The sequence below is a fragment of the Mycteria americana genome, chromosome 2 (assembly GCF_035582795.1).
Source record: "Mycteria americana isolate JAX WOST 10 ecotype Jacksonville Zoo and Gardens chromosome 2, USCA_MyAme_1.0, whole genome shotgun sequence".
In the NCBI taxonomy this organism is placed as follows: Eukaryota; Metazoa; Chordata; class Aves; order Ciconiiformes; family Ciconiidae; genus Mycteria; species Mycteria americana.
The window spans coordinates 109,721,070-109,747,623 of record NC_134366.1 but is presented as its reverse complement, the minus strand read 5'-3'; the positions used below and the strand labels follow the sequence as shown (position 1 = coordinate 109,747,623).

General features: G+C 39.5%; 1 protein-coding gene across 1 annotated transcript in view; it reads left to right on the top strand.

Annotated features, from left to right (window-relative positions):
* Positions 1–24,627, top strand: part of ZNF236 (zinc finger protein 236) — a 92,685-nt gene extending 68,058 nt beyond the window's left edge. Inside the window, exons 27-33 of the mRNA XM_075494263.1 lie at positions 283–435; positions 1,764–1,954; positions 5,200–5,331; positions 10,226–10,423; positions 18,267–18,396; positions 23,379–23,555; positions 23,999–24,627. Coding sequence (XP_075350378.1) covers positions 283–435; positions 1,764–1,954; positions 5,200–5,331; positions 10,226–10,423; positions 18,267–18,396; positions 23,379–23,555; positions 23,999–24,126 — 1,109 coding nt within the window. The 3' untranslated portion in view covers positions 24,127–24,627. The remainder of the gene's footprint in view (positions 1–282; positions 436–1,763; positions 1,955–5,199; positions 5,332–10,225; positions 10,424–18,266; positions 18,397–23,378; positions 23,556–23,998) is intronic.
* Positions 24,628–26,554: the final 1,927 nt, after the last annotated feature.

The following is a 26,554-nucleotide window of genomic DNA, read 5'->3' as shown; positions in this document are numbered from 1 at the left end:
GAAGTTGATGCCTTGAATCTGCATAAGTAAGATCAATATTTGTCTAAACATTAATAATCTCGGGTATTTCTCTACGTGTTAGTATCTAGATATGCATAAACACATCTGTATTAAAAACTTGTCGAACCTCTATATAAAAATCTGCATGTGTAGAGATTAATTTTGTATTTTGGTTTTATTTTCTACTTTTATTATTTTATGATCACTTGTTTATAGTTCTAACTACAATAGCAGAATAACGTTGAGACATTTCCAGTTATAACAGGACTAATTTCTATTCAGGCCAAGATCTTATTCAGCATAATTCTGGAAGCAGTGATCTGAATAGTGGCTTAAGGCTGACAGCGCCAACCATCAACAGTCAGACTACAGGTGCTACATTAACTATAAGCAACGACCAGCTTCTTTCTCAGGGCACTTCACTAAATGCTCCAGGTATGCATACAGTGATTTTCTAATTAAAAATAATAACATTTTGTTAAAAAATAAATATTAGACCAGGTAATTAAATATGAAATGGTATAATCTTGCACATTATGATTCAGGAACTACGTGGCTTTGTGTGTTTTCTCACTAGCTTTAAATTGTTATGCCAATTTAATTGAACTTTACACAACATGGTAAGAAGAAAATGAAAATGAGAAGACGTATCTAAAACTAGTACTTTGAGGCAGTTACAGGAATATTGAAGGACTATTTCTATAAATTGGAGGATGAAGAAATCTGATACATTTGCTGCAGACAGACGATAAAATATCCTTTATATCAAATTTGCTCTAGTATTCAAATTTTGAGATTTTAAATATGTATATGCATGCCTACCTGTATCTGTTTATATATACACACAAACACATGTGCATGTATATAGTTGTTCATACTTTCAACCAGTGCAGCAGGTTGCATTGGTTGCACTGATTGGTTGCAGCAGGTTGTACTCATACAGACTTACTACTGATACGTAAATAATTTTCTTCACACTTATGCAGATGTAAATTTTCTCTATCTTCCTTTTCCTTCATCTGTCTCCTTTCATAGCTTCCTTTGGTGCTCATATACATCTATTAAGCAAATCTGCTTTAATGTCATACTGGGGGAAGCCTACCCCGGAGTATCCTGTAAGATTTGAAGGTTAAGGCATGCTCTTGTGTAATGAATTAGGAAATGAAATAGTAAAAACAGACAGTTGTATTGTACTTTCTGTATCATCTTCTCAAGTTTTTGAGGCTTATTGTAAACTGAGAGCCATGAGGCCTCTAGTCACATACTGGAGAATCTATAATAAACTATTATACAGCTGTTCTAATCAAACTGTTATGAAACACCTATTAATAATAAACTGGCCTTTTTTGCTATTGGGTGTTCAGTTATGGAGTTAGCGAATTTTGGGTTTACTGCTGTGAGTCAAAGTGTATTTCATTGAGAATTCTGAAAGTGGTCAGACTACAGAAACGTGTAACCTGAAACTTCTTCAGGTTTCTTTTCGGCAATGAGTCATCTCCCATACGCCATGTTACAAAGTTACTGCTTTGCTGTATGATGTCTATCAATTTAATGTAATTTTTCTAATTTTATCATCTGACTCTCTGACAACTTTTGGCACATGATTATCTGTTTAACTGATTTATTTGCTTCCAAAATAGAAAGGTCTAGCAAATGAGAAATAAGTTTAATTTAAGTTTAGTTAAGTTTAATTAAAATAAGTTTGCAGCTAAGAGTTTATGTATGTAACAGATCTTTTTTTTACTATTTTGCACATATTCCAGAACTTAATACAACAGGTGGAACAAACCTTCCTTCAACAACACCTATATCTCAGTCTACAGTTTCTGCCCAGAATTTGGTAATGTCTTCATCAGGAGTTGGAGGAGATGGTAGTGTCACCTTGACTCTTGCTGACACTCAGGGAATGTTGTCAGGTGGTCTTGATGCAGTTACACTTAATATCACTTCACAGGTAAGAAATGCTTTTCTGAACTGACAGATAAACCAATGTTACTGTCTTACAGGGTAGGAATGGGAGATTTTGCTTAGAAAATAATTTTGTCCTGCAAATACATAGTATTTGAAAATTCAGTTAATTTTCCTTCTTTCTGCCAACAGTGTGTGCACACTGGCATCTAGAAGCATAAACTATGTAAACAGAAATACAGATAAATTTTGCAGGTTGTTTTTTTTTTTTTTTTTCCCCCAATGAACAGATAGGTTCTACTGTTTCAAACATTGTTTGAGATCAGTTTTTAATGATAAATGGTGTACTACTTCATCACTATTCAGTAATACAGCTTAGTATTCCTAAACTTCTTATTGTTTAATATGGTAAATTTTTCTTTTCCTCCTTGTGAGCATGAGAGTTGAAGAGCAGTTGCAACAGTTCCTGTCACAGCAAATAGCAGGACAGAATCTAAATTAAACTGACTGTCTTTAATAACAGGTAGCATTACAAGAAATTTTATAAGAATAGTGCTGTATGGACTATCATGTCTCCAGTGGCTTTAGCGTTAGTTTCATTTTTATCATAATTTAAGAGTTTTGTGGTGTCATCAAGAGCCAAAGATGTGTTGGAAATAGAAAGTATAGAGTGGAGAGAAAAAAAAAAAATCCAATAATATTAAAAGACTAGAAAGTGAAAATTTAGGGTCATTGTGTGCTTGGCATTTCAGTGTTGGTTTGACATCTGAAAACTTGAGCTGTTTCTTCTACTTACTTGGCTGAACTAGGTTTAGATTGTTTTTTTACTTACTCTTTGACCCAAGTTAAAATGTGTGAATGTATATAAATGAAAGACTATTTGTCTAGCATATGGTGCGATTAAACCTGGTGAAGCAAAGTCTGTGAGGATTATTATGTGCTTCCTTCTCTGCAGTTTTGCTCTGGGGAAGGGGAAGAAAATACTTCTTAAATAGTTCTTGTGACACATTTGTGATTTCTGGCATCACAGAGTAACAAAGCAACATGTGATTTCATTTCAGGCTTTGTAATAATTTAAGCAATTAAATTTGGCAGTCTTGGTGTTTATTAATAAGACACTATGCCTGATGTTAAGGCAGGCATAAATAAAAATGAAGCATTGTTTTGGGTACTATGCAAACACAGTCTGTGTTGCAGGAATCTTGATAAATAGACAGGTAGTACATAAAGGACTGGCTGTACATAAAGGACTGTACTGAAGGAACTGGCAGAAGTGCTCACCAAGCCCCTTTCCATCATTTACCAGCAGTCCTGGCTAACTGGGGAGGTCCCTGCTTGACTGGAGATTAGCAAATGTGATGCCCATCTTCAAGAAGGGCCAGAAGGAGGACCTGGGGAACTACAGGCCTGTCAGCCTGACCTTGGTACCAGGGAAGATGATGGAGCAGATCGTCCTGGGTGCCATCACATGGCATGTAGAGGATAACCAAGGGATCAAGCCCAGCCAGCATGGGTTCAGGAAAGGCAGGTCCTGCTTGACTAACCTGATCTCCTTCTATGACAAGGTGACCCGCCTAGTGGATGAGGGAAAGGCTGTGGATGTTGTCTATCTAGACTTCAGTAAAGCCTTTGACACGGTTTCCCACAGCATTCTCCTGGAGAAACTGGCTGCTCGTGGCTTGGATGGGTGTACTCTTCTCTGGGTAAAGAACTGGCTGGATGGCCGGGCCCAAAGAGTGGTGGTGAATGGAGTTTACTCCAGCTGGTGGCCAGTCACAAGCGGCGTTCCCCAGGGCTCTTGTGTTGGGGCCAGTTCTGTTTAACATCTTTATCAATGATCTGGACGAAGGGATCGAGTGCACCCTCAGTAAGTTTGCAGATGACACCAAGTTGTGTGGGAGTGTTGATCTGCTTGAGGGGAGGAAGGCTCTGCAGAGGGACCTGGACAGGCTGGATCGATGGGCCGAGGTCAGTTGTATGGCGTTCAGCAAGGCCAAGTGCAAGGTCCTGCACTTGGGCCACAGCAACCCCATGCAACGCTACAGGCTTGGGGAAGAGTGGCTGGAAAGCTGCCAGGCAGAGAAGGACCTGGGGGTGTTGGTTGACAGCTGCCTGAATATGAGCCAGCAGTGTGCCCAGGCGGCCAAGAAGGCCAATGGCATCCTGGCTTGTATCAAAAATAGGGTGGCCAGCAGGACTAGGGAAGTGATCGTGCCCCTGTACTGGGCACTGGTGAGGCTGCACCTCGAATCCTGTGTTCAGTTTTGGGCCCCCCACTACAAGAGGGATATTGAGGTGCTGGAGCCTGTCCAGAGAAGGGCAATGAAGCTGGTGAAGGGTCTGGAGCAGAAGTCTGATGAGGAGCAGCTGAGGGACCTGGGGTTGTTTAGCCTGGAGAAAAGGAGGCTGAGGGGAGACCTTATGGCTCTCTACAGCTACCTGAAAGGAGGTTGTAGAGAGGTGGGAGTCGGTCTCTTCTCCCAGGTAACAAGTGATAGAACAAGAGGAAATGTCCTCAAGTTGTGCCAGGGGAGGTTTAGACTGGATATTAGGAAATTTTCCTTCACTGAAAGGGTTATCAAGCATTGGAAGAGGCTGCCCAGGGAAGTGGTTGAGTCGCCATCCCTGGAAGTATTTAAAAGAGGTTTGGATGAGGTGCTTAGGGACATGGTATAGTGGTGGTCTTGGTAGTGTTAGGTTTACGGTTGGACTCGATGATCTTAAAGGTCTTTTCCAACCTATATGATTCTGTGATTCCTTAAAGGTACTGCGTTTCCGTGGGAAATTGAAAAGTCTTTAACAGTAATGTAGAAATAGAAGTAGTGTGATATTAGTAATTGTGTTTCTTAATTAGTAATTTTGTACCTTGATTTCATGTGTTTTGGAAGTAGGTTTAATTAAGAGATTTGAAAAAAGGAAAATATTGTGGGAAGACTGTGCAGGAAAGCAGAATAGAGGTGTTAAAGAAAGTATGAGCAGAAGGGACAAAGACAAGGGCAGACTGAGACATTCAGCAATTGAGGAAAGGCTGAGAAAAATTAATCAGAACTGGACCTCTAGTCTTACAGACTTCCAGTTGTTGTTACCGTTAAATTGCTAGACTTAAAATGGAAGGAGAAAAGGAAAGAAAACAGTAGTATTTGTTCAGATAGGATTCTGGAATGGACTTTTTCAAGGTAAAAAAAAAAAAAAAAAGTAGTTATGAGGTATAAAAATATTTTACATGACTACAGGTAGCTGTTTAAATATAGTTATTGTACTACTTTTTTTCTTTTCTGCCCTCTTTGACAGGGTCAGCAGTTCCCTGCTATACTCACAGATTCCAGTCTCACTAGCCAAAGTGGGTCAGGCTCACAGCAGGTCATACTGGTGAGCCATACACCCCATTCAGCATCTGCAAACTCTGATGAAATAACATATCAGGTAGGTACAATATATTTCTGTATCTTTTCTGCATAAGGGACATGATTTAATCAAAATACTGGAATGATTCCTCTCTATCCTGAAGCAGGAAGGCTGATGTCATTCCCAAATAAGAGTATTGGGAAAAGGTTCATTGTGACTTCCTAGTCACCCAGATTCAGTTTTAAGTTTTGAGTGAAAAACACTTTTTCATATACAAAACATGCATTTTTGTATATGAAATGCATTTCTAAAAAAGAAATGCAATTAATAATGTGTTTATTTCTACAAATTACGTAACCATGCTCTCAACATGGACTGCTCCAAAAATTTCCAAGTAAGTTTGTAGTTAGATAACAAAAATAGACAAAGTTGAGAGCTGTGGAAAAAATAGCACCTATTGCTACACTTTTTTCATTCTGTTTTTGTAACCAAATTGCTTTAATAGTGGAGCAACATAAAGTCTTTTCAACTTCTTATGTATTTGAATTTCAATAGAAGCTTTTATATATGTAATATAGTATTAATATTAGAAAAAGTAGTTCAGACTTATCTTGTTGAAGGAAAAATGAATGTTTTCAACCAACCTGGTAATGCAAGCTCTAAAATAGGAAAAATGGGAGAGGCAGATGGTGATCCACAATCAAGCGAAGAAGTGGTGGACTGGATTGGCAAGCAAAGGGCAAGATGTGGGCAAGTTGTGGCTGATATGGGCAAGAGAAACCTCATAAAATAATAAGAGCTGAAGGGAGGGGCCTACCTCAAGTGTATGCGTATGAATAAAGGTGCTGAGATCACAATGTAATAGAGGAAACTTCAACAATCTTCTTGGAAAAATTGTCACAACTGGGTGCCTCTCTGAAGTGCCTGTACACTGATGCATGCAGCATGGGGAAGAAACAGGAGGAATTAGAGGTCTGCATGCAGCTGCAGGACTATGATCTCATTGGAATCAGAGAGAGAAGGTGCTACAGCTCACACAATTGAAGCGCTGCCATGGCTTGATTCAGGATCTTTAGAAAGGACAGACTGGCAAGAGCAGCAGGAATGCATGGAGCTCTACCTGGATGGTGAGCCAGCTGAGACCTTATGGCTAAGGATTGGCAAGCAGACCAACGTGGGTGACACTGTTGTGAGTACTAGACATCTGCTACAGATCACCTTATCCGGAAGAAATAGAAGGTGAGGCTTTCATCTTGATCCTGGGCAACCTGCCTTCACTGACCCTTCTTCAGTAGAGGAGTTGGACTAGATGATCTCAAGAGGTCCTTTCCGACCTAAATGAATCTGTGATTTGCAGTCCCTGGCCCTCATGGGTTACTTCAACTTGCCTAAGATCTGCTGGAAGGGCAACAAGCAGGGCACAAGGAATCTAGGAAATTTCTGGAGTGCGTTGATGATAACTTCCTGATAGAGATGACTGAGAAGCCAACAAGCGAAGGTGGTGTTCTGGGCCTGATAATTGCTAACAAGGAAGAAATGATTGGGAATGTGAAGTCAGGGACATCCTTTGTTGCAGTGACCATGAGATGGTAGAGCTCAGGATCCTGAGGGAAGGAAATAAGGCAAATAGCAGGATCACAGCCCTGGGCATCAGGAGAGCAGACTTTGGTCTGTTCAGGGATCTGCTTGGAATAATCGTATGGTAAGCAGACCTGGAGAGAATGAGGACCAGGACAGCTGGTTGATTTTAAGTGTTGTCCTCCTCCAAGCTCAAGAATCATCAATCCCAATGTATAGGAAGTCAAAGGCGACAGGAGGCCAGTGTGGAGAAACAAGGAGCTCCTGACAAAACTCAGATTTAAAAAAGAAGCATACATTCCACTTAAGCAGTATCAGGTGACTTTGAAGGAGTGCAGAGACGCCATTCAAGGAGGCAGGGATGAGTTTAGGAAACCCAAAGCCCACCTGGAGTTGACTCTGAAAGGAACATAAAATGTAACAAGATGGGCTTTTACAGGTATATTGGCAGCAAAAGGATATTGGCAGCAAAAGGAAGATGAGTCGTCATGCTACTGATTGGGTTAGAGGACCTGGTGACAGAAGATTTGAAAAGGGGTGATGTATTGAGTGTCTCTCTTTGCTTCATTTTTACTGGTAAGATTTGTCTTCCGCAGTCCCAGATCACCAAGATCAGTGGGAAAGGGCGGAGTAATGAATACGTACCTTCAGTAGAGGAGGATCATACACAAATCCGTTGGTGATGGGATACACTCATAAGTGCTAAGGGAGCTGGCTGATGTCGTCATGAGACCACTGTCTATTATCTTTGAAAGGTCATGGCGACTGGGAGAGGTTCCTGAGGACTGGGAGAAAGCAAAAATTACTCCTGCCTTCAAGAAGGGCAGGTTGGAGAATCTGGGGAATTACGGGTCAGTCTACCCTCACCTGAATCCCTGGGAAGGCAATAGAGCAAATAATCCTGGAAAGCATTTCCAAACACATGAAGGACAAGAAGCAGAGATTTATGGAGGGGAAAAGATGCCTAACTGACCTGAGAACCTTCCATAATAAGACGACTGGCTCGGTGGATGAGGGGAGCAGTGGATGTGGTTTGTCTTGACTTTAGTAAGGCTTTTGATGTTGTCTTCCATAGCGTCCTCGTAGGCAAGCTGATGAAGTATGGGCTAGCTAAACAGAACAGTGAGGTGGATTGAAAACTGGCTGAACTGCTGGGCATGAAAGGGTTGTGATCCATGGAACAAAGTCCATCTCCAGGCCAGTCATTAGTGGTGGTCCCCCAGGTTCAAATACTGGGGCTAGTACTGTTCGTTAATGTTCTTTGTTAGTGATGTGCATGATAGAACAGAGTGCGTGTTTGGCAGGTTTATGGGTGATAAGAGAACTGGAAGGAGTACTGAATGGGTGTGCTGCCATGCAGAGGGACGTTGACAGGCTGGGGAACTGGGCCAACAGGAACCTCACGAAGATAAGCAAAGGGAAGTGCAGAGTCCTGTCCCTGGGGAAGGACAACCCCATGCACTAGTAGACACTGAGGGTAGCAGGAAAGCAGCTTTTCAAAGAAGGGCCGGGGTACTGGTGGACAAGTAGTTGACCATGAGCCAGCAATGAGGGAAAAGCGACCAACAGCATTCTGGGATGCATTAAGAAGAGTAGTGCCAGCTGGTCAAGAGGGCTGATCCTCCTCTCTTCTCAGTACCGGTGAGAACACATCATCTGGAGTGCTGTGGCCAGTCCTGGGCCCCCCAGTACAAGAGAGACATGGATATACAGGAGCGAGCACAGTGGAGGGCTACAAAGATGACTAAGGGATTGGAACATCCAGCATTGAAAGGAGAGGCTGAGAGAGCTGGGACTGTTCAGCTTAAAGAGAGCATGCTCAGGGCGTGGGGCGGTTCTTATCAATGTGCATAAATACCTGATGGGAGGAGTAAAGCAGATGGAGCCAGGCTCTTCTCAGTGATACCCAGTGAAAGGACAATAGGCAATTGGCACAGATGAAAATAGTTCCATCTGAGCACAAAGAAACCCTGTTTTACTGTGAGGGTGGTTGAACCCTGGCAGACGTTGTCCAAAGAGGTTTTAGAGCCTCCATCCTTGGTGGTATTCAGAAGGTGTCTGGGCATGGCCCTGAGTGCGCTCTAGGGACACTGGACTAGACTATCTCAAGCCATCCCTTCCAACTTGAACTGTTCTGTGTTTCTAATAACATCTTGTGCATATGATTTTTACATTTGCGTATGCCTATGAGTGTGAGTTCTTAACAATGTTAGCGTTCAAATACTCTGTGAAGGTGGATGTTTTAAAATTTAACATGAACATACTTTCTTACTCTTCTGAATTTAAAACTAGGTTTTGTGTCTTTCAGTATATATACGCTTTCATAAATCAGTGTGCCATTTCATAAGACTTATTATAATGTCACTTGTAGAGTATGACTGTGTCTGAGTAGCACTATTGTAATAACAGTCAAAATGTAACACTAATGTAAACTAGTTCTCTGTCATTCCCCATAACGTTGTGTGTTTTATTTAATCATGGTGACCATGTTGATTGACCTTTCAACATTTCACCCTTTTCCTGAGAGGTTCCAACTAGTTGGAAACAAACACACGCACATGCAGGCACACAGGATTTTTTTTTTGTCATTTTTTTCAATATGTTTTATATTGCATCTTTACTTTCTAGTATGGATAATATTCTAACTATGTTCTGTACCTTTTCAAGTTTAGGTCATCCTGAATAATCCATTTAGAGTACTACTTCCTTTATCTTCATCTTCATTTGTTTCTTTATATAAGTTATTTTATTTAAGATTCTTTTGTATCTATGAAGTTGAAGGAATTTTGTGTTATTTTATTTGAAGAAAGAAATTTTTCCAAACACCCCGCATTGATTAAAACAAAACAAAAATGCAGTACAGCCCCATCCAAATTCTATCAACTTTTCATTGTGTTTTCAGTGCTTCTGGAAGTTTGTGTTGGTAGCTCAGAGCTTTACTTCCTCATGAAAAGAGAGTCCCCAATGAAGAAATTAAACAAATAGGAAATATTATTCTTCTCTATAAAATCAGAGATACTTTCTTTTTTGTCTGAAATGTTTTTGGCTTTGAATTTTGTTTGGTGAGAAATGTGAGAATCATCTGAGATGCTCAGGAATATAAAACTGAATATAGGAAAATATTTGTACAAACACATTCTATTTGTTATGCATAAATGAATTTGATCATAGTTATTATCTTTCTGTTTTCTTAAAATACATATATGTGTCATTCTTAAGAGCAATGAAATACAATTTCATATTTACATACAACTTGTTTATTTCCTTTGTGTTGGTAAGTTGCTTGCAAGTACTCTCCAAAAATTGGTCACATTGAGGTAGATTTTGAAATATAAACCATTGTTGTGGATGTGTCTATGAAATTTTTTGACAGTGTTTTTGTAAATTGTTATAGGTAACAGAGGTTTCTCCTAATGTGACTAAAAGCAGTCAAGCAGAAAAAGAAGGTCGTGTGCACCAGTGTTTTGAGTGTAGTCAAACTTTTTCTTCATCCACCATGTTGATGCACCACAGTAAAGAGGTTCATGGAAAGGAAAGAATACATGTTTGCCATGTCTGCAATAAAGCCTTTAAGAGGGCAACACATCTCAAGGTACTTGGTAATAACAGTTGATTGTTCTGTTAACTCATTCTTTTGTTTTGGACTTTTTGCAATATTAATGAAAGGTACGTGTTATCCCTTTACCTTTCCTTTCCTTTTACAGTGTGAGAGGTATGCATCTGAGAGAGGGAGTCTAAGTGATAATGTGTACACAGATAGAGAACTCTTTTTCTGGAGCATGGAGAGGATTTTAATGCATATATTGACTACAGAATGAAAAATGTCAATGCCTGTCATGCAAATAATAGTGCCAGAAAAAGATTTCACTTACTTTATTTGCTTCAGTATCTCATCACTGCTAATCCTGATTTCAGATAAGCTTTTGGGATCATAGGAAGCTATCTGCTTTGCACTCTATCATTTGATTTTTAGATGCTCTGTCTTGTGAGTACAAGTGACATCTGCAGAGGAAGCATTTGTTTCAAAATATCCTCACAGTACTGCTGTTGTCTAGTTGTATTTTCTATGTAGTTTTCTCTAGATTATGAACAACCTGATACTTCCAAGTCTTTAAAAAAAAATTAGTGGTGTATTTAAGTTTTTAATTAGATTATAGAATGTTCCTGTTAGGAATATTGGGCTGTACTAGACAAGTGGTATGTCCAGGCCAGTAGCCTATTTCTGAGAGATACTAAAAGGCAGTGATTTGAAGAAGTGCTTTATGAAAAGAGCAAACATATACTATCACTTAGCCAGAATTTTATAGCAGGAAATTTCTGGAGCCAGAAGCAATGTCTTTATATTAAGTAGCTCTTAGTAGAGCTTTTCAATAGATTTCCTTTCACTTAGTATCATGGTTTGAGGAAATATATCCTGTTTGTGAAGTTCACCCCCTTGGAGTGATCATGTGTGTCAACCAGACTATTGGTCCCTGGGGAAACTGTCACAAAATGTGGTGGTGTGAAACTGTTAACCTCTGGTTTAGGAGAAATTTTCCAGGGGAAAAAAAAAAAGAAATACAGTATTGATACTTGTTTTCCTTAAGTGAAGATAATAAAACCCCAAATGTCAGTCTTTCTTCAATTTGTTTTCTTAGAACTGGCTAGTTTTTTCATAATTAAACCTTGACTTCTATTATATACTGGGCCTGGGTTAAAAATACGATGAGGAAACTTCCTACCCTGGCACAGCCCTCAGATTATTATCCATTATTGCTTTTTCATGTAGGCGGCAATGAAGTTGCAATAAGAAGTCCAAAGGCAGTCAAAAGAGACTTCAGGGCCTTGGGACAACTGGTTAAGGGATCAGGAGCACAAGTAGTGTTCTCCTCTATACCTTCAGTGGCAGGGAGTGATGAGGGAAGAAACAGGAAGACCATGCAGATCAATAACTGTTTCCGAGACTGGTGTCACCAGCAAAATTTTGTGGTTTTGATCATGGGTCGGTCTACACAACACCAGGCCTGCTAGCGACAGATGGGGGTACACTTGTCTCAAAGGGGGAAAAGGATCTTTGCGCAGGAGTTAGCAGGGCTCACTGAAAGAGCTTTAGACTAGATTTGAAGGGGGAAAGGGATAAAACCAGGCTTGCTAGAGATAAGCCTGAGGGCAGCATGCCAATGTTTGAGGGATGATGTGCTAGCAAAGTCTTTGTCTGTTCCATGATGTGCCGAGTACACTGGAGCTCATTTGAAATGTCCCTCTACTAATGTGCGCAGCACCCTTGCCATCTCAGTGGAGGTAGGAGATGGAGATCCACGTGACAGCAAAGACGCAAGGGTTGTTGATGTGTTAGAAACCATGGAAGTGTCTCAGAACACTCATGTAGGAATTGGGGCTTCTCCCCCAAAAAAGGTGGCGGGATCAGTAGCCCAACTGAAGTGCATCTACACCAACGCACACAGCATGGGCAACAAACAGGAGGAGCTGGAATCCATTGTGCAGTGGGAAAACTATGATATAGTTGCAGTCATGGAAACATGGTGGGATGACTCGCACAACTGGAGTGCTGCAGTGGATGGCTATAAACTCTTCAGAAGGGATGGGCAGGGAAAGAGAGGCGGTGGGGTAGCCCTGTATGTTAGGGAGTGTTTTGACTGTCTAGAGCTTGACAATGGTGATGAAAGGGCCGAGTGTTTATGGGTAAGAGTCAGGGGGAAGACCAACAAGGCAGATATCATGATGGGAGTCTGTTATAGACAACCCAACCAGGAAGAAGAGACAGATGAAATATTCTATAAGCAGCTGGGAGAAGTCTCACAAGTGCTAGCCCTTGTTCTCGTGGGGGACTTCAGCTTACCAGATGTCTGCTGGAAATACAATACAGTGGAGAGGAAACATTCCAGGAGGTTCCTGGAGTGTGTGGCAGACAACTTCCTGACACAGTCAATGAGTGAGCCAACTAGGGAAGGTGCCCCGCTGGACCTGTTGTTTGCAAACAGAGAAGGACTTGTGGGTGACGTGATGGCTGGAGGCTGTCTTGGGCATAGCGATCATAAAATGATAGAGTTTTCAATTCTTGGAGAAGTAAGGAGGGGGGTGAGCAGAACTGCCACCTTGGACTTCTGGAGGGCAGACTTTGGCCTGTTTAGGAGCCTGGTTGACAGAGTCCCCTGGGAGGCAGCCCTAAAGGGCAAAGGAGTCCAGGAAGGCTGAACATTCTTCCAGAAGGAAATCTTAAAGGCACAGGAGGCCATCCCCATGTGCCGAAAGATGAGCTGGCGGGGAAGACCATTGGCCTGGCTGAACAGAGAGCTTTGGCTGGAACTCGTTTAAAAAAAAAAAAAAGAGAGTTTATGACCTTTGGAAGAAGGGGCAGGCAACTCAAGAGGACTACAAGGATGTTGTGAGGTTATGCAGGGAGAAAATTAGAAGGGCCAAAGTCTAAATAGAGCTTAACCTGGCTACTGCGGTAAAAGGCAATAAAAAATGTTTCTATAAATACATTAGCAACAACAGGTGGGCTAAGGAGAATCTCCATCCTTTATTGGATGCGGGGTGAAATATAGTGACAAACAATGAGGAAAAGGCTGAGGTACTTAATGCCTTCTTTGCTTCAGTCTTTACTAGTAAGACCAGTTGTTTTAGGGGCACCCAGCCCCCTGAGCTGGAAGACAGGGACAGGGAACAGAATGAAGCCCCCATAATCCAAGGGGAAATGGTTAGCTACCTGCTACACCACTTTAGACATACATAAGTCTATGGTGCCAGATGGGATCCACCCCAGGGTCCTGAGGGAGTTGGTGGAAGTGCTCACCAAGACACTTTCCATCATTTATCAGCAGTCCTGGCTACCCAGGGAGGTCCCAGTTGACTGGAAGTTAGCAAATGGGATGCCCATCTATAAGAGGGTCTGGAAGGAGGATCTGGGGAACTACATCAGCCTGACCTCAGTGCCGGGGAAGGTTATGGAGCAGATCATCCTGAGTGCCATCGCTTGGCGTATACAGGACAACCAGGCGATCAGGCCCAGTCAGCATGGGATTATGAGAGGTGGGTCCTGCTTGACTAACCTGATCTCCTCCTATGACAAGGTGACCCACTTAGTGGACAAGGGAAAGGCTGTGGATGTTGTCTACCTAGACTTCAGTAAAGCGTTTGACATGGTTTCCCACAGCGTTCTCCTGGAGAAACTGCCTGCTCTTGGCTTGGATGGGCGTATTCTTCGCTGGGTAAAGAACTGGCTGGATGGCCGGGCCCAAAGAGTGGTGGTGAATGGAGTTTACTCCAGCTGGTGGCCAGTCACAAGCGGTGTTCCCCAGGGCTCTGTGCTGGGGCCAGTTCTGTTTAACATCTTTATCAATGATCTGGACGAAGGGATCGAGTGCACCCTCAGTAAGTTTGCAGATGACACCAAGTTGTGCGGGAGTGTTGATCTGCTTGAGGGGAGGAAGGCTCTGCAGAGGGACCTGGACAGGCTGGATTGATGGGCCAAGGCCAATTGTATGGCGTTCAGCAAGGCCAAGTGCAAGGTCCTGCACTTGGGCCACAGCAACCCCATGCAGCGCTACAGGCTTGGGGAAGAGTGGCTGGAAAGCTCCCTGGTGGAAAAGGACCTGGGGATATTGGTAGATAACTGCCTGAATATGAGCCAGCAGTGTGCCCAGGTGGCCAAGAAGGCCAATGGCATCCTGGCTTGTATCAGGAATAGCGTGGCCAGCAGGAGTAGGGAAGTGATCGTGCCCCCGTACTCGGCACTGGTGAGGCCGCACCTCGAATCCTGTGTTCAGTTTTGGGCCCCTAACTACAAGAGAGACATTGAGGTGCTGGAGCGTGTCCAGAGAAGGGCAATGAAGCTGGTGAAGGGTCTGGAGCAGAAGTCTGATGAGGAGCAGCTGAGGGACCTGGGGTTGTTTAGCCTGGAGAAAAGGAGGCTGAGGGGAGACCTTATGGCTCTCTACAACTACCTGAAAGGAGGTTGTAGAGAGGTGGGGGTCGGTCTCTTCTCCCAGGTAACAAGTGATAGAATGAGAGGAAATGGCCTCAAGTTGCGCCAGGGGAGGTTTAGGCTGGATATTAGGAAATTTTCCTTCACTGAAAGGGTTGTCCAGCATTGGAACAGGCTGCCCAGGGAAGTGGTTGTGTCACCATCCCTGGAGGTATTTAAAGGAAGTTTGGATAAGGTGCTTATGGACATGGTTTAGTGGTGGACTTGACAGTGCTAGATTAATGGTTGGACTCTATCTTAAGGGTCTTTTCCAACCTAAATGATCCTATGATTCTATTTCACTTTCTTTGCAAAAAAGAGATTTGAAAAAAATCTGCAGTTCAACTCAGATCAGGAACAACATGGACAAAAACCTGCTTGTTAGATAAGGCTAGGGTGGTGATAGAAAAACATTTATATTTGAAAGTTGACTTCTTGAATGTGTACTTTCTGATGTGAAAGGCAGCCTTATTTGCTTTATTTGGGATGCTTCTTTAAACCATGGCTTTATACCAGGAAACACTTCCTGCTCAGTGCAGTGGACCATTTTCAACCTTCAGATCTGAAGACATCAGCATTTGCAAAAGATCACATTTTATTAGTTCTTAAGAAAGGAGGATGATGTTGCATGTACATGTAAAAATTGGAGAGTGAACCTCACCAGGTGATGAGGAAGTTTAAACAGTTTCTTTTCCCATATACACATACAGACACACACAAACCAGCAGAGTGACCAGCTAAATTTTTGGAATATTTCATCAAAAATGTGGCAGAAGTTTGCAGTTCAATATAGCTGATCCCGTGGAAACACTATTACTTTCTTTCAACCAGCATAACAGTTTGATCTTTATCAGTCCCAACTGCTGGCTATGAAAGCTGATAAATCTTATTTCAGGAAGGTTTTCTCTGTATCCTGTACAAACCCAATCCAAGATTTCTGATGATGAAAGTCAAAATGAATCTCCAAATCATCATTTTTCACTTTTGCTGAGGAGGAGGAGAGGATGTTTTAAACAGAAAGACAGTTTCATTTACTATTTGTCTATCATGTCCTAAAATAAATTCCACCTCTTCATCAAACTCTTTTTTTCATTAAGGTGTTCTAGAATATCAGCTGTGAGCATCCTTTAACAGGAAGTTCTACAAAGAGAAATGAAACCACAGGTTTTGGCTTAGGGTTTTGGGAAGGGTTCAGTGTTCAGTGATCTCTTACTCAAGGTCTTCATTTTGTACTGAGATCACCAAAGTATTAAGAGCGCTGCCAAACTTCCGGCTTTCCAGAAAAACCCATTAGGAGGAAAGGGTACCAATGTTTAGATGGCAGTACTTAACCATATTTGTTTTTCCAAAGGCACCAGTACCAGCAATTTCACAATTACCCACAAGAAAAGCTTCTTTAGAGATTATGTACAAACACCCCCACCACCACCACACCCCCAGAGTCAAAAATTTTTGGTCCAGTGTCTTTGGTTTGCCCTTCTGATGTTGGTGGCTGTCCTGATTTTACAGGTTCAGAGAGGAGAATCTTAAAACATGCGCAGCGACTAATCTGTCCAATTCTGTATCATTAGATGGTAGAAGTACCTGCAAGGTGACTGTAGATAGTAAATAAAGCATGGTCATCATTTAAGATGAAAATGAAATGAAACAATCTTAAAAACTTAAAACTTAAAGCAATGAAATGAAACAAACTTTTTATTGCCCTACTTTCAGAGGTGGTTACAATTAATGTTTCAAGATAGGTAGGGCAGAAGAGTTGCACACTAACCCATGAGTGAGGGGGTAAAGGGCCCTTTCAAAGAAGGTTTCCTATTCTTATTTTCTAATTACATAATGCTCATTTGGGCCACCAAGATACTTCCTATCTGAAAAATATGAGAATTACACAAATAAACTTGTAAAACATCATATGAACAATCAAAGAAATACTAAGTATGTCTGTGAAGAAGTGGTTGCACATCAGAGCGTTGTATTCCCATGAACTATTTTCAAAAGCATACGTTTTACAGGAAAAGTATAAGGGATTGGCAGATCAGTGGAACAGAATTGCATCACAAACTGTTTCTTCAGAGAAAGTTTTACGGCGGCTATCTGGATGCTCTCCTGTTTGCTTTCAAGTAGAAAATGGGGTGTGGGGTTGTTGGCGTTTTGGTTTTTTTCTTGTTGTTTTGGGTTGGTGTGGTGTTTTTTTGTAGTGGACAGAAAGAAGCAGCCAGTTTCAGCTAAGTTTTCTGGAGTAGGTCATAGCATGCTTCCACTGTTTTAATGCTTCAGGAGGTAATGAAGAAGATAAAAGCAAAATATTTTCTTCATCTCCAACTAAGCTGTGGTTTATGAATCTCCTGTGATTTTCTGAGAAGACCTTTTATTATTTTCCTATAATACCATATTATTATAATTACTATGATAATAATATTCTTCCCTGTAACTGTCTCTCTGATTTTCCAGTGAAAACAAATTCTGCAGACACAGTTTGCTTCAGTTCATGGAGTGAGGAGTAGGACTTCGTAGACTTCAAGAAGACTTATTGTTTAGGTGTAGTAGAGACTAATTAATAGCCTAGTCTGTAATGAATAGACTAGAAAAGAATATCCACACACATTTTAGAAAGTGGACAAGTACTCACAATACTGTTTCACATACCGTTCTTGATTAGATTTTTAAATTAAATATGTTTGTATTTTCTTTCTTTTGTAATCTGAATTGTATCTTGGTATTAATAAAGAGATTTAAATGAAAAAGTTAATAGATAACATAAGATACTCCTTTGAATTTGCAAAACTTCTGGGCCCAGCATCAGTGAATTAAAAACACTGAAGTTAGAACTGTTACTAATGCTTCTTCATAAAGATAAAATGTGACATGCCCTCATTGTGCTTTCTTACCTGTAGGGACCTTAGTGATTTTTTTTTTTCCTATTAATTTAAGAGTTCATTCTGAAGTGGTTCTATTTGCACTTTGACAGTGTGCAGCTGCGTGTGTGTATGTTGTGGTAGTCCCCTCTTTGAGGCCTGTACAGTTTTACAATGATAGTTATTCAGGTGCTGAGTAGGAATACCTATGTATTAGGCAAGGCAGGGGAGATGGATACCATAGAGGGGAGGGAAAAAATCCAGTATTAACTTACAATGCACAGTTGTCCAAAATCCATGTTTGTAAGGGTTTTTTTTATTTTGCATCAGACAATTAGTGAAGGGACTAATGTATGCAAAAAAAGCAATGCATACAGTTATGACAGAGGTTTTCAGAAATGTAAGGATACTGATGCATCAGCCTTACAAAGACTTGATATACAAAAACAATCTCTCATTTAAAAGAAAGAGAAATGCAAGCTTCCATCTTCTTCTGGCTTGTCTGTTGATGACTAAGATCCTCTGCGTTTGTTTTAAAAGCGTGAATGTATTTCTACGTTAAATACTGAAGGTTTTTTAAATGGTCTGAAATGTATTTTTTTTCTGTATTCGCTTAGGAACACATGCAAACCCATCAGGCTGGACCTTCACTGAGTTCCCAGAAGCCTAGAGTGTTTAAGTGTGATATTTGTGAAAAAGCTTTCGCTAAGCCAAGTCAGCTGGAAAGACATAGCCGCATTCACACAGGTAACACCAGAAATGATTTTTATCTCACAAGATTTTCTCATGAATATATCGGTGTTATATTTGAAGTCCTTGCTCATGGTTTCAGGTAACTGCATTTAAGTATCAACTTAAGCTTAAAAAAAACCCCAAGTAAATTTCTAATCCAAAGAGTTTAGAAATTAAAATGAGAAACAGCAGACTTGAAATCTCAGAAACTGATGTTTTGGTTAAAGCCAGAACATCATGCTTAGTGATGTGACTAAGCTTCTCCATATTTTGGGACTGGCAGTACTGCAACGGTAATGTGAATGCATGAGCTTGTATTTAAAAGTTTGTCAGTCTTTGAAAGAGATTAACAAAAGCATATCTTAAAGCATCGTTTAAAGTGGTGTAAAGATACTGGATATGATCTTCTTCAAGCATACAGGAGAATGTGCAAATGAGTGGGTGTGCTCAGTGACATTAAATAAGGACAGGCTTGACTGCTGATACTGACTGCTGTATGCAGTGCTTCACTGTCATTGAACTACTACTCAGTTCATCTGTTTCTAATGCCAGTGCTTTTAATTTGTTTGGTTCTTTTCTGCTTAATTATTTTCAACTGTTACTCTATAAAAAGACTATACTGACTTCTCCTAGGGAGCACACATTTTCTGTGATAAAAGTGCTTTTCGGGTTGCAGCTTCTGCCCTTCTACAAGTTGAAAGCTGTACTTGGATAGCCCAACTGCCTTCCTCTTCACCTTCTGTATCTTAAGAACAGTGTTCTTAAGAAAATGAGTTCTAAGTATAGGAGTCAGTTCTCCAAAACAACTTCTCTCTTTTCCATAGCACTGCTACCAATAAAGAGCTGTCACGGCTGCTAGAGTTAAAAAGGAAAGGGGAAAGTTACCTGTATTGCTACTAAGCTGGAGGGGACCAAGGAATTTGATTGGATGTGCTGTAGCGTAAGAAGACTCCCAAAAAAGGATAACTCTCTTTCAGTGAGTCAGTGAGAGCTTTCTCTTTCCCCAGTATTAACTTATGGTAGTTAGCTTTTGGCTGCTCTTCATGCATTTAAAGCAAAGTTCCTAGTCTCTTCCTTTAAGTAATCTTGTTAACCCTGTCATTTTTCCTTGGTTAGCATCACTTGCCAATCTTGTGACGTATAATTTGAGTTTCATCTTTGAATGGATCTTTGCTTTGCACCCTCAGATTCAGTCTTGCGGTTTTTAGTATTGCATCTCTGAAGTAGAGAGTTGCCTGTATATCTAAGTGTCTTGTGGATACTCTCATTTCATGCATAAAAGCTTTCTTTTCTCTGGCTTTGACAAACACAATCTTATATAAACACACACACACACACACACACACACATATGCATTCTACCATGCTGTTCCAAATGTTTGGAAGGAATGTAAATGTTTATTCAGTAGTATCTTTGAGTTCTTTTTATGTGTCTGTATGACATCTGATAGGCTGTTGATGTCTTGGGACCACTGCCACTATTGATAATTTACATTATCTTAATGTGTCCTTATATACTTGTCTATCTGGTAATTTCTTTTCTCTTACATTATGTTTATGGCAAGTTCTTAAAGGTAGGGTCTTTCTCTTTGCTCTTTTTGCATGAAGCACTTAATATGGTAGAGTTTCAGTCTATGTCTAAGGCTGTGTACTGTGATTTTATGAATAATAAATGATAAAAGGGTTTCTAGGGAAGACAGGCAGAGTCAAAAAAAAAGTAGATGAAGTTGAAAATATGTTAAGATTGCCACAGTCTAGGAAACTGCTTTAACTTCCCATATAGCAGTGGCCATACAGAAAAATTATTGTTAGGTGATGAATGACTCTGTCTTCCATTAAGGTTAAATTAGTTCATACTTACCATTGCACATAAGCAGTTCTGAGACATAAGAAGTCAAGACAAGGTCGTACTTTTTCTATCTGTGCTCTCTTGCTGGCTTTTGCAGTATATCATGAGGTTTTCAAAGAAATTAATGTAGTCTGATACTTGTTTTACCATGGGGAAAAAAAGAAGAATTGGAGAATAATTATTCAGTGATTCCAAATGTTTGTGGGTGAATTAGATGAGGCCTATACAGTGTGCAGCCTACTGTGGCATTTTCTGATTTGTTCTGGTAAAATGAATTTGGCTCATTTTGGTTGCCTAATTCAGCACATGATTTGTGTACTGTCAAAGGTAAAGTAGGAGCAGTAATTGCAAGAGCTGTTGCACCTCATTTACACATGAGTGTTTGAGCTTTGGGGTGTTAGGGTTTGCTAGGCAGCTGAGAGCCAGAGAGGTCCTAGGTGCTGGCCCTGACTTTTGTTCACATTTCATTCAGTTGCTGAGAACTCTCTAGTAGGAAATTATAGGAGGTTGGATAGAGAAGATTCATGAACTTGGTGAATTTATGGTTTGAGTCATTTTGCTAAGGAAATTCTGAGATTTGGGAATCCTAAGAGCATGTTTAGAGATGTTGTCATAGGAAGGCATGGATAGATCGGGGAGGTACTGGGCATAAAAGGCAGATGAAGAATGTGGGTGATTGTTGAGCTGGGAAGGGATGAGATCCTTATGTATTAAGTTGTGAAATACTGCAGTGTGGGTGATATGTATTGGTTATGGCAACTAGAGAGTATTGTAACAGGAGGGGAAATTTTCAATGCAGGTGTGATAGGACAGACTTTAATATAGTGGGCTGGGTCATCCACTTTCAGCAAAACTTCTGGTAGATAAGCAGTAACTCTTGATAAAGGTAATGGGTATTTGCAGTCATTTGTCAGGTAGCAGCATTCATTGCTGATCAGTTGCTGCTAGTTGCAATTACTGTACTATGGGTGTGTATAAGCATGTTTTATAAGGGGTGTTCATACCAACTGGTTGAAGGTGTCTTCTCATGTGAGTAGGGGAGGAAACGTTGATCTGATCTACTAGAGCTGTTTTTATGTGTTAGGGGTCTCTGCTTACCCTGTGTATTCTCATCTAATGGGTTGACTGCTTATGCTTCTCTTCCCTCCACCCCGGACCCCAAGAGGAATGGTGACTGTTCTTCCTGAGAAGAAAACTGAAAAAGGGAAACAGAGCTGCTTTGTGGTTACTGTGGTAGAAAAGAACATTCTGGTCATATTCAGGGCAGGAAAAGAGAGGCAGGAGTTACAATCCAAAGAGATTAAAAGTCTTTAGAGTTCCCCAATAATTTGCTTTCTGTAATAACTGACTTAAATAATACAGACTTTAAAAACTGTTCTAGTTAAGAGTTTCATAAAATAATCTGAAAGCAGGAAAGAAGGCCAGTTTCCCTTTTCCCTGCTTTGATTTTTGCTTCCCATTGTAATAGACACAGAGTGCTTCAGGAAGGCTGGGAGCAGAGCAGAGTCCCTTTATGCATCTGTTTCTCATAAATCTGCACCATCATAGGAAAAATTCTTTCTATTTTGGAATGACTTGTAATTTACCCTGTAAATCCTCAGATATTTTTGGATTTCCTTCACTTGGGTGCTCATGTGCTAGGAATGCCCACAAACTGTAACAATCCGTGCTAAATTCATTTTTATATTACTGTTGTCTGACGTTGTTGAAACAGCAAGTCAATCCACAAGATAGTCATCCTTTCAGAAGAGAACATTCTTTTAAAAATCCCTTAAGACCAAAAGAGTGAAAATGTGCTGCACAGTAGTTTTTAGGTGGGTGCTCTTACATAAACTGTGATAGGAAAGACTAATGTAAGTCTAAACTGATTTGCTTTCCTAAAAGTATGATCCTTGTCTTTGAGAAAGTGTTTGTGATTTCTATCCTGATTAAACATTTTTAACAATTTCTAATGGGCAATAGCTACTGAATCAATGGCGAGAAGGAAAACACATTGTTTCTCTGAATAGCTCTAAATATCTTGTACATTCAGACTTATCAGTGAAGAGCAGTTTGGAGAAATGTTGGTGAAATTAGAGGGAAGCAGATGCTTCTAGTTCTACCAAAAAGCCATGTGGTAATCCATCACATAACACCAAAAAGGCTGTTCATCTTAACAGAATAGAACACCTGGAGTCAAAAGTATCTGAGGAAACCTAGATTTCACTTCAAACTAGTGAAATTGTTGTTAACAAAAATAGAAAGAACACTTCTGTGCTTTAAAGGACCTTTTATTGATTGTCTGAGAAGCTGGATTTAGCATGGAAGCTACAATGCATGTGGGGACACTAACATAAAGGTAATGAAGGAAGAGAGAAATTGGTTCTTTAAAGAAAATCATGAAGTATTTATACTCCTGCTTATGCTTTATTGTGCTAACTAATAACAAGGTGTATTTGTAAGTTCAGAAAGTGCTTTTAGAAGTCCTTAATGACATATAGCAATGTGCCTTGTGTTGATGTCAGAGGTTGTGGTGTTGAGTGTTGAAGCAGAGGTCTGGTTTTGCAAAGTAGGTATTTTAAAATTTTTAAATATTTTTGTAATGGATATATTTTTGAGTTTATATTTATAAATGAGTAGTATTCTGGCAGATTTGGAAGAATATGCCTCCTTTGGTAAGATATCGAGTCACTAGTAGTTATTGGCATAGGAGGCCACAGGTCCCATGCAGAACTACTGGAACTTGGGTTTTTTAACACATTTGGCCTTCTAGTTTCTTACAGACATCAGCTTTGTTAATTCTAGAATATTGCTTTATCTACATTATTCATAAATGATGTAAAAAGGTGATGGTCCTCTTTAGTATAGAAAAGTCAAACTGGTAAACTGATATTTTTTTTATACACTTCTATTAAATAATTTACTTTGATAATAAATTGGATAGGAAAGATAACAATATCAGTGGTTTAGGACTTATGTAAATATGCTGGTACTTAATTTGGGATGTTTTGCTGATGATATGGAGCCATAGCACTGTTTTGAGAAAGTCTCAGGGAAAAAGGTCATGTCTACTTAATTTCTAGGTCATCTTGATGATTTTTACTGAATTCTGAACTGTATTTTTATGTTGAAATGAGAAATTGTTAAATACGTTTTTCTCTTTTTATAAGGGGAACGGCCATTTCAATGTACACTCTGTGAAAAGGCTTTTAACCAGAAGAGTGCTCTTCAAGTCCATATGAAAAAGCACACAGGAGAGAGGCCTTACAAATGTGATTACTGTGCAATGGGATTTACACAGAAAAGCAATATGAAACTGCATATGAAACGGGCTCACGGTTACACTGGTATGTAGCATAATGATAGTAACAGTGGGTGCAGAAAGCCATGTGCTTGACTAGGAAAGCACAAAACACTTCCCTTAAGTTATTGAGGAATTAGGCACTCATAGCCAAAGACCAGAGTTGATGAGCTAGTAGTTGAACATGCAACCCAAAAAGCAGGTTGAAACAGAGGTTGGTTACTGCTTATGGTTCCTTGTTTTTTTATGTGGAGCTCTGCAGTACAGAAATAGAAAATTCAAAAACTATTACAGGAAACCAATGGATTATATTAGATTTTTTTTTTTTTTTAATTTTTCAAAGAGCATCTAATGAATTTACAGAATCTGAAGTAGTTGTGTAATACCTTTCCCAGCATTATTCCTTTATTCCCAAGTGCTATATTTGCATTTTTCTTACACTATACATCAAATCATACTCATTTGTCTTTTTCTCTTGTACTTTGGTAGGTCCTGTACAAGAGCCTGCTAGTCATCAAGAACAAGAAGGGGAAGATATTAGTCGTGCTCTGAATTTAGAAGAAGTGGTACAAGAATCTTCAAATGAATGGCAAAGTATAGGCAATGTTTTTCGATGACACCTTAAAATTTGAAAGCTAAAAATGTTTCTGGGACTTGAATTTCTCTAAACAAGTTTTCAGAAAAGTAAAAGATGGATTTTTACAGTTAAAGCTTCAAGCATTGAAAATATTAACAATAGAATAATATATTATAGTTTTTTTAATTATTTACAAAAATTACTTAAAAGAATCATTCTTTTTTTAAGCTTGTAGAAGAATATTGGGAAAACATCATTTAATCTGTGCTAAGTTGTCTGTGAATCAATGAACTCAGGTAATACTGTATACAGTTTCATCTTCTAATTCACAGCCAGTATATCTATTTGAAAAATAAACTGGAACTTTATATCAAAATAGAATGATTCCCATTTTTAAAGGAGGTGAAGAGTAGCTTCGTGGGAAAACCATGAAACTGTCGGGTCAGCTTTCTTTTTTATGTGTTTAAAGAAGTAAGTGAAGTCGGAAACAAAATGTTACAGACTAGATGCATGCAGTATAAAATAGTTTTGGTTGGTTTTTTTTGGGGGGGGGGGGGGTGTGGTTGTTTTTTTTTTTTTTTTTTTTTTTACAAGGCACAGGAAAACGCTGTATTTTTGTTTTAAGCTTTTTTTAGTACGTTTTGAGAATTTGTTGAAAAAAATAAAATGCCATGAACTTCTGGCTTTTCTTGAGTTAAACTCTTGAGAAGGGAGCATGTTCATTTCCATTCCAACCGCAGAGGTAGTTAGTTCTTAGTTTTTACATTAAAAGTCTGAGATTTTAAACTCAGCAATAATTACTTAAAGAGAATCCAAACTAGAAGAGGTTCCAATGAAAGCCTCTTCTTTTATGTTTGCTGTATTGGATCAGCAGGTACATATCTTGGTATCTGTGGAAAACACAGCCATATACTAAATCTGGGAAGTAAACATACAATTTTGTGTTAGTAGTGAGAAAGTTAGATGCCCACTAGGTCACCTATATTAATACAGTATTCCCCAGTGCTGTAAACAGTTATCGTTTCAAATCTGTAAGTTCCTCATTATTTTCTTTGTAAATTTTTGAAATGTGTTATTACTTTTATTTGTTGTCGTTTAAGTCATTGTTTCAGCAAAACTACCTAGTTGACTAAGTAATGCTTTGAAAGGTGCCACTTGTTAAGTATATTCGTAACAAAGAAACACTGGAGTAAAAACATAGTCATCTTTTCGACATTCCAAAGACAGAAGCTCTTTTCTTATTTTTACCTTGTTCTTTTGAATTTTATTTATGTTACATATATATAGATATATATATGTGTGCTTGTATGTATATATATATATATATTTAAAGTTATATGAGCCTCTGTGTGGCTGATCAGTATATTTTGTAAATACTAATCCCAGTTGCAGGAAGTTTATCTTTTCGGTTTGCTGCAAGTACTTCTAGATCAGTGGTGGATTTGTTGTACAATAATACAGAGCTGGATTTTAATTTACCTTCTGAATGATAATTGTTCTCAGATCCAAAAAGCCCTTTTCTGTAAATATTGTCTATACTTTGTCTATGATACAAACTAGTTATTTCAGATTGCTGAAGCAAGAGATCACTGTTGGTTTTGATAGGGCATCTCTGAATTCTTTTGTTAACTCTTTGGCATATGTATATAAGTAATATAGTTGGTGACATGAAAATAACACTTTTGTTATGTGGAATATTTAATTCAAAAACATGTTAAATAATATTACTTTTTTCCAAATTCTGTTTCGTGTATTTTTTAAGCATTTGATTCTGGATTCTAGGAAACTCTAAAAACTCTTGTTTACCAGAAGTGTGTGTCTCAATATTATATGTAAAGAATGTATGTGAAGTTCTTCCAGGAGTGCCTTTCCTTCCAGACAGCTTATTAAGATTTCAGCTGTTTAAGAAAGAGATTATATTTTACAGTTGTCTGATGGCATACTGGCCCCATGGCATAGCACCCTGTTTATCTGTAGTAATGATACAGTAAAAAGTGCTGTGTTGCATGTACTATGTATAAAACCTTTTCCTTGTTCTTTCAGAGAATGCTGTATAAATGCACAGCAAAGTTTGATGGAGTTGATTTGCTGCATAGGGGATGACACTTTCCAGAGGTTGCCTAGTCCAGTTTGACAGAAGGTGTTTTACAGCTGGTCACATCCAGATGCAAATCCATCCTTCATAATGGGAACGTGATTCTTGAACGCTTGAAAGCATTCAGTCTGCTCTATCTGTGATTGCCTTGCCAGCACGTAAAAACTGGTAGTGGTTGATACTCAGTGAGCATATGCTAAAAGTACATCTCATGAGTAAAAAGATGCTGTTTTTAAATGGTCACTTCTCAAAGTGTTATGTCTTGATTAGAGGCAATGAGTGTGTGTTGTAAGTCTTGGAAGTGTTAAATAAGCAGTGTGAGTTACGGAGTCAGCTGACATTATTCCTGAATTCAGTTTGCTACTCCTCCAGC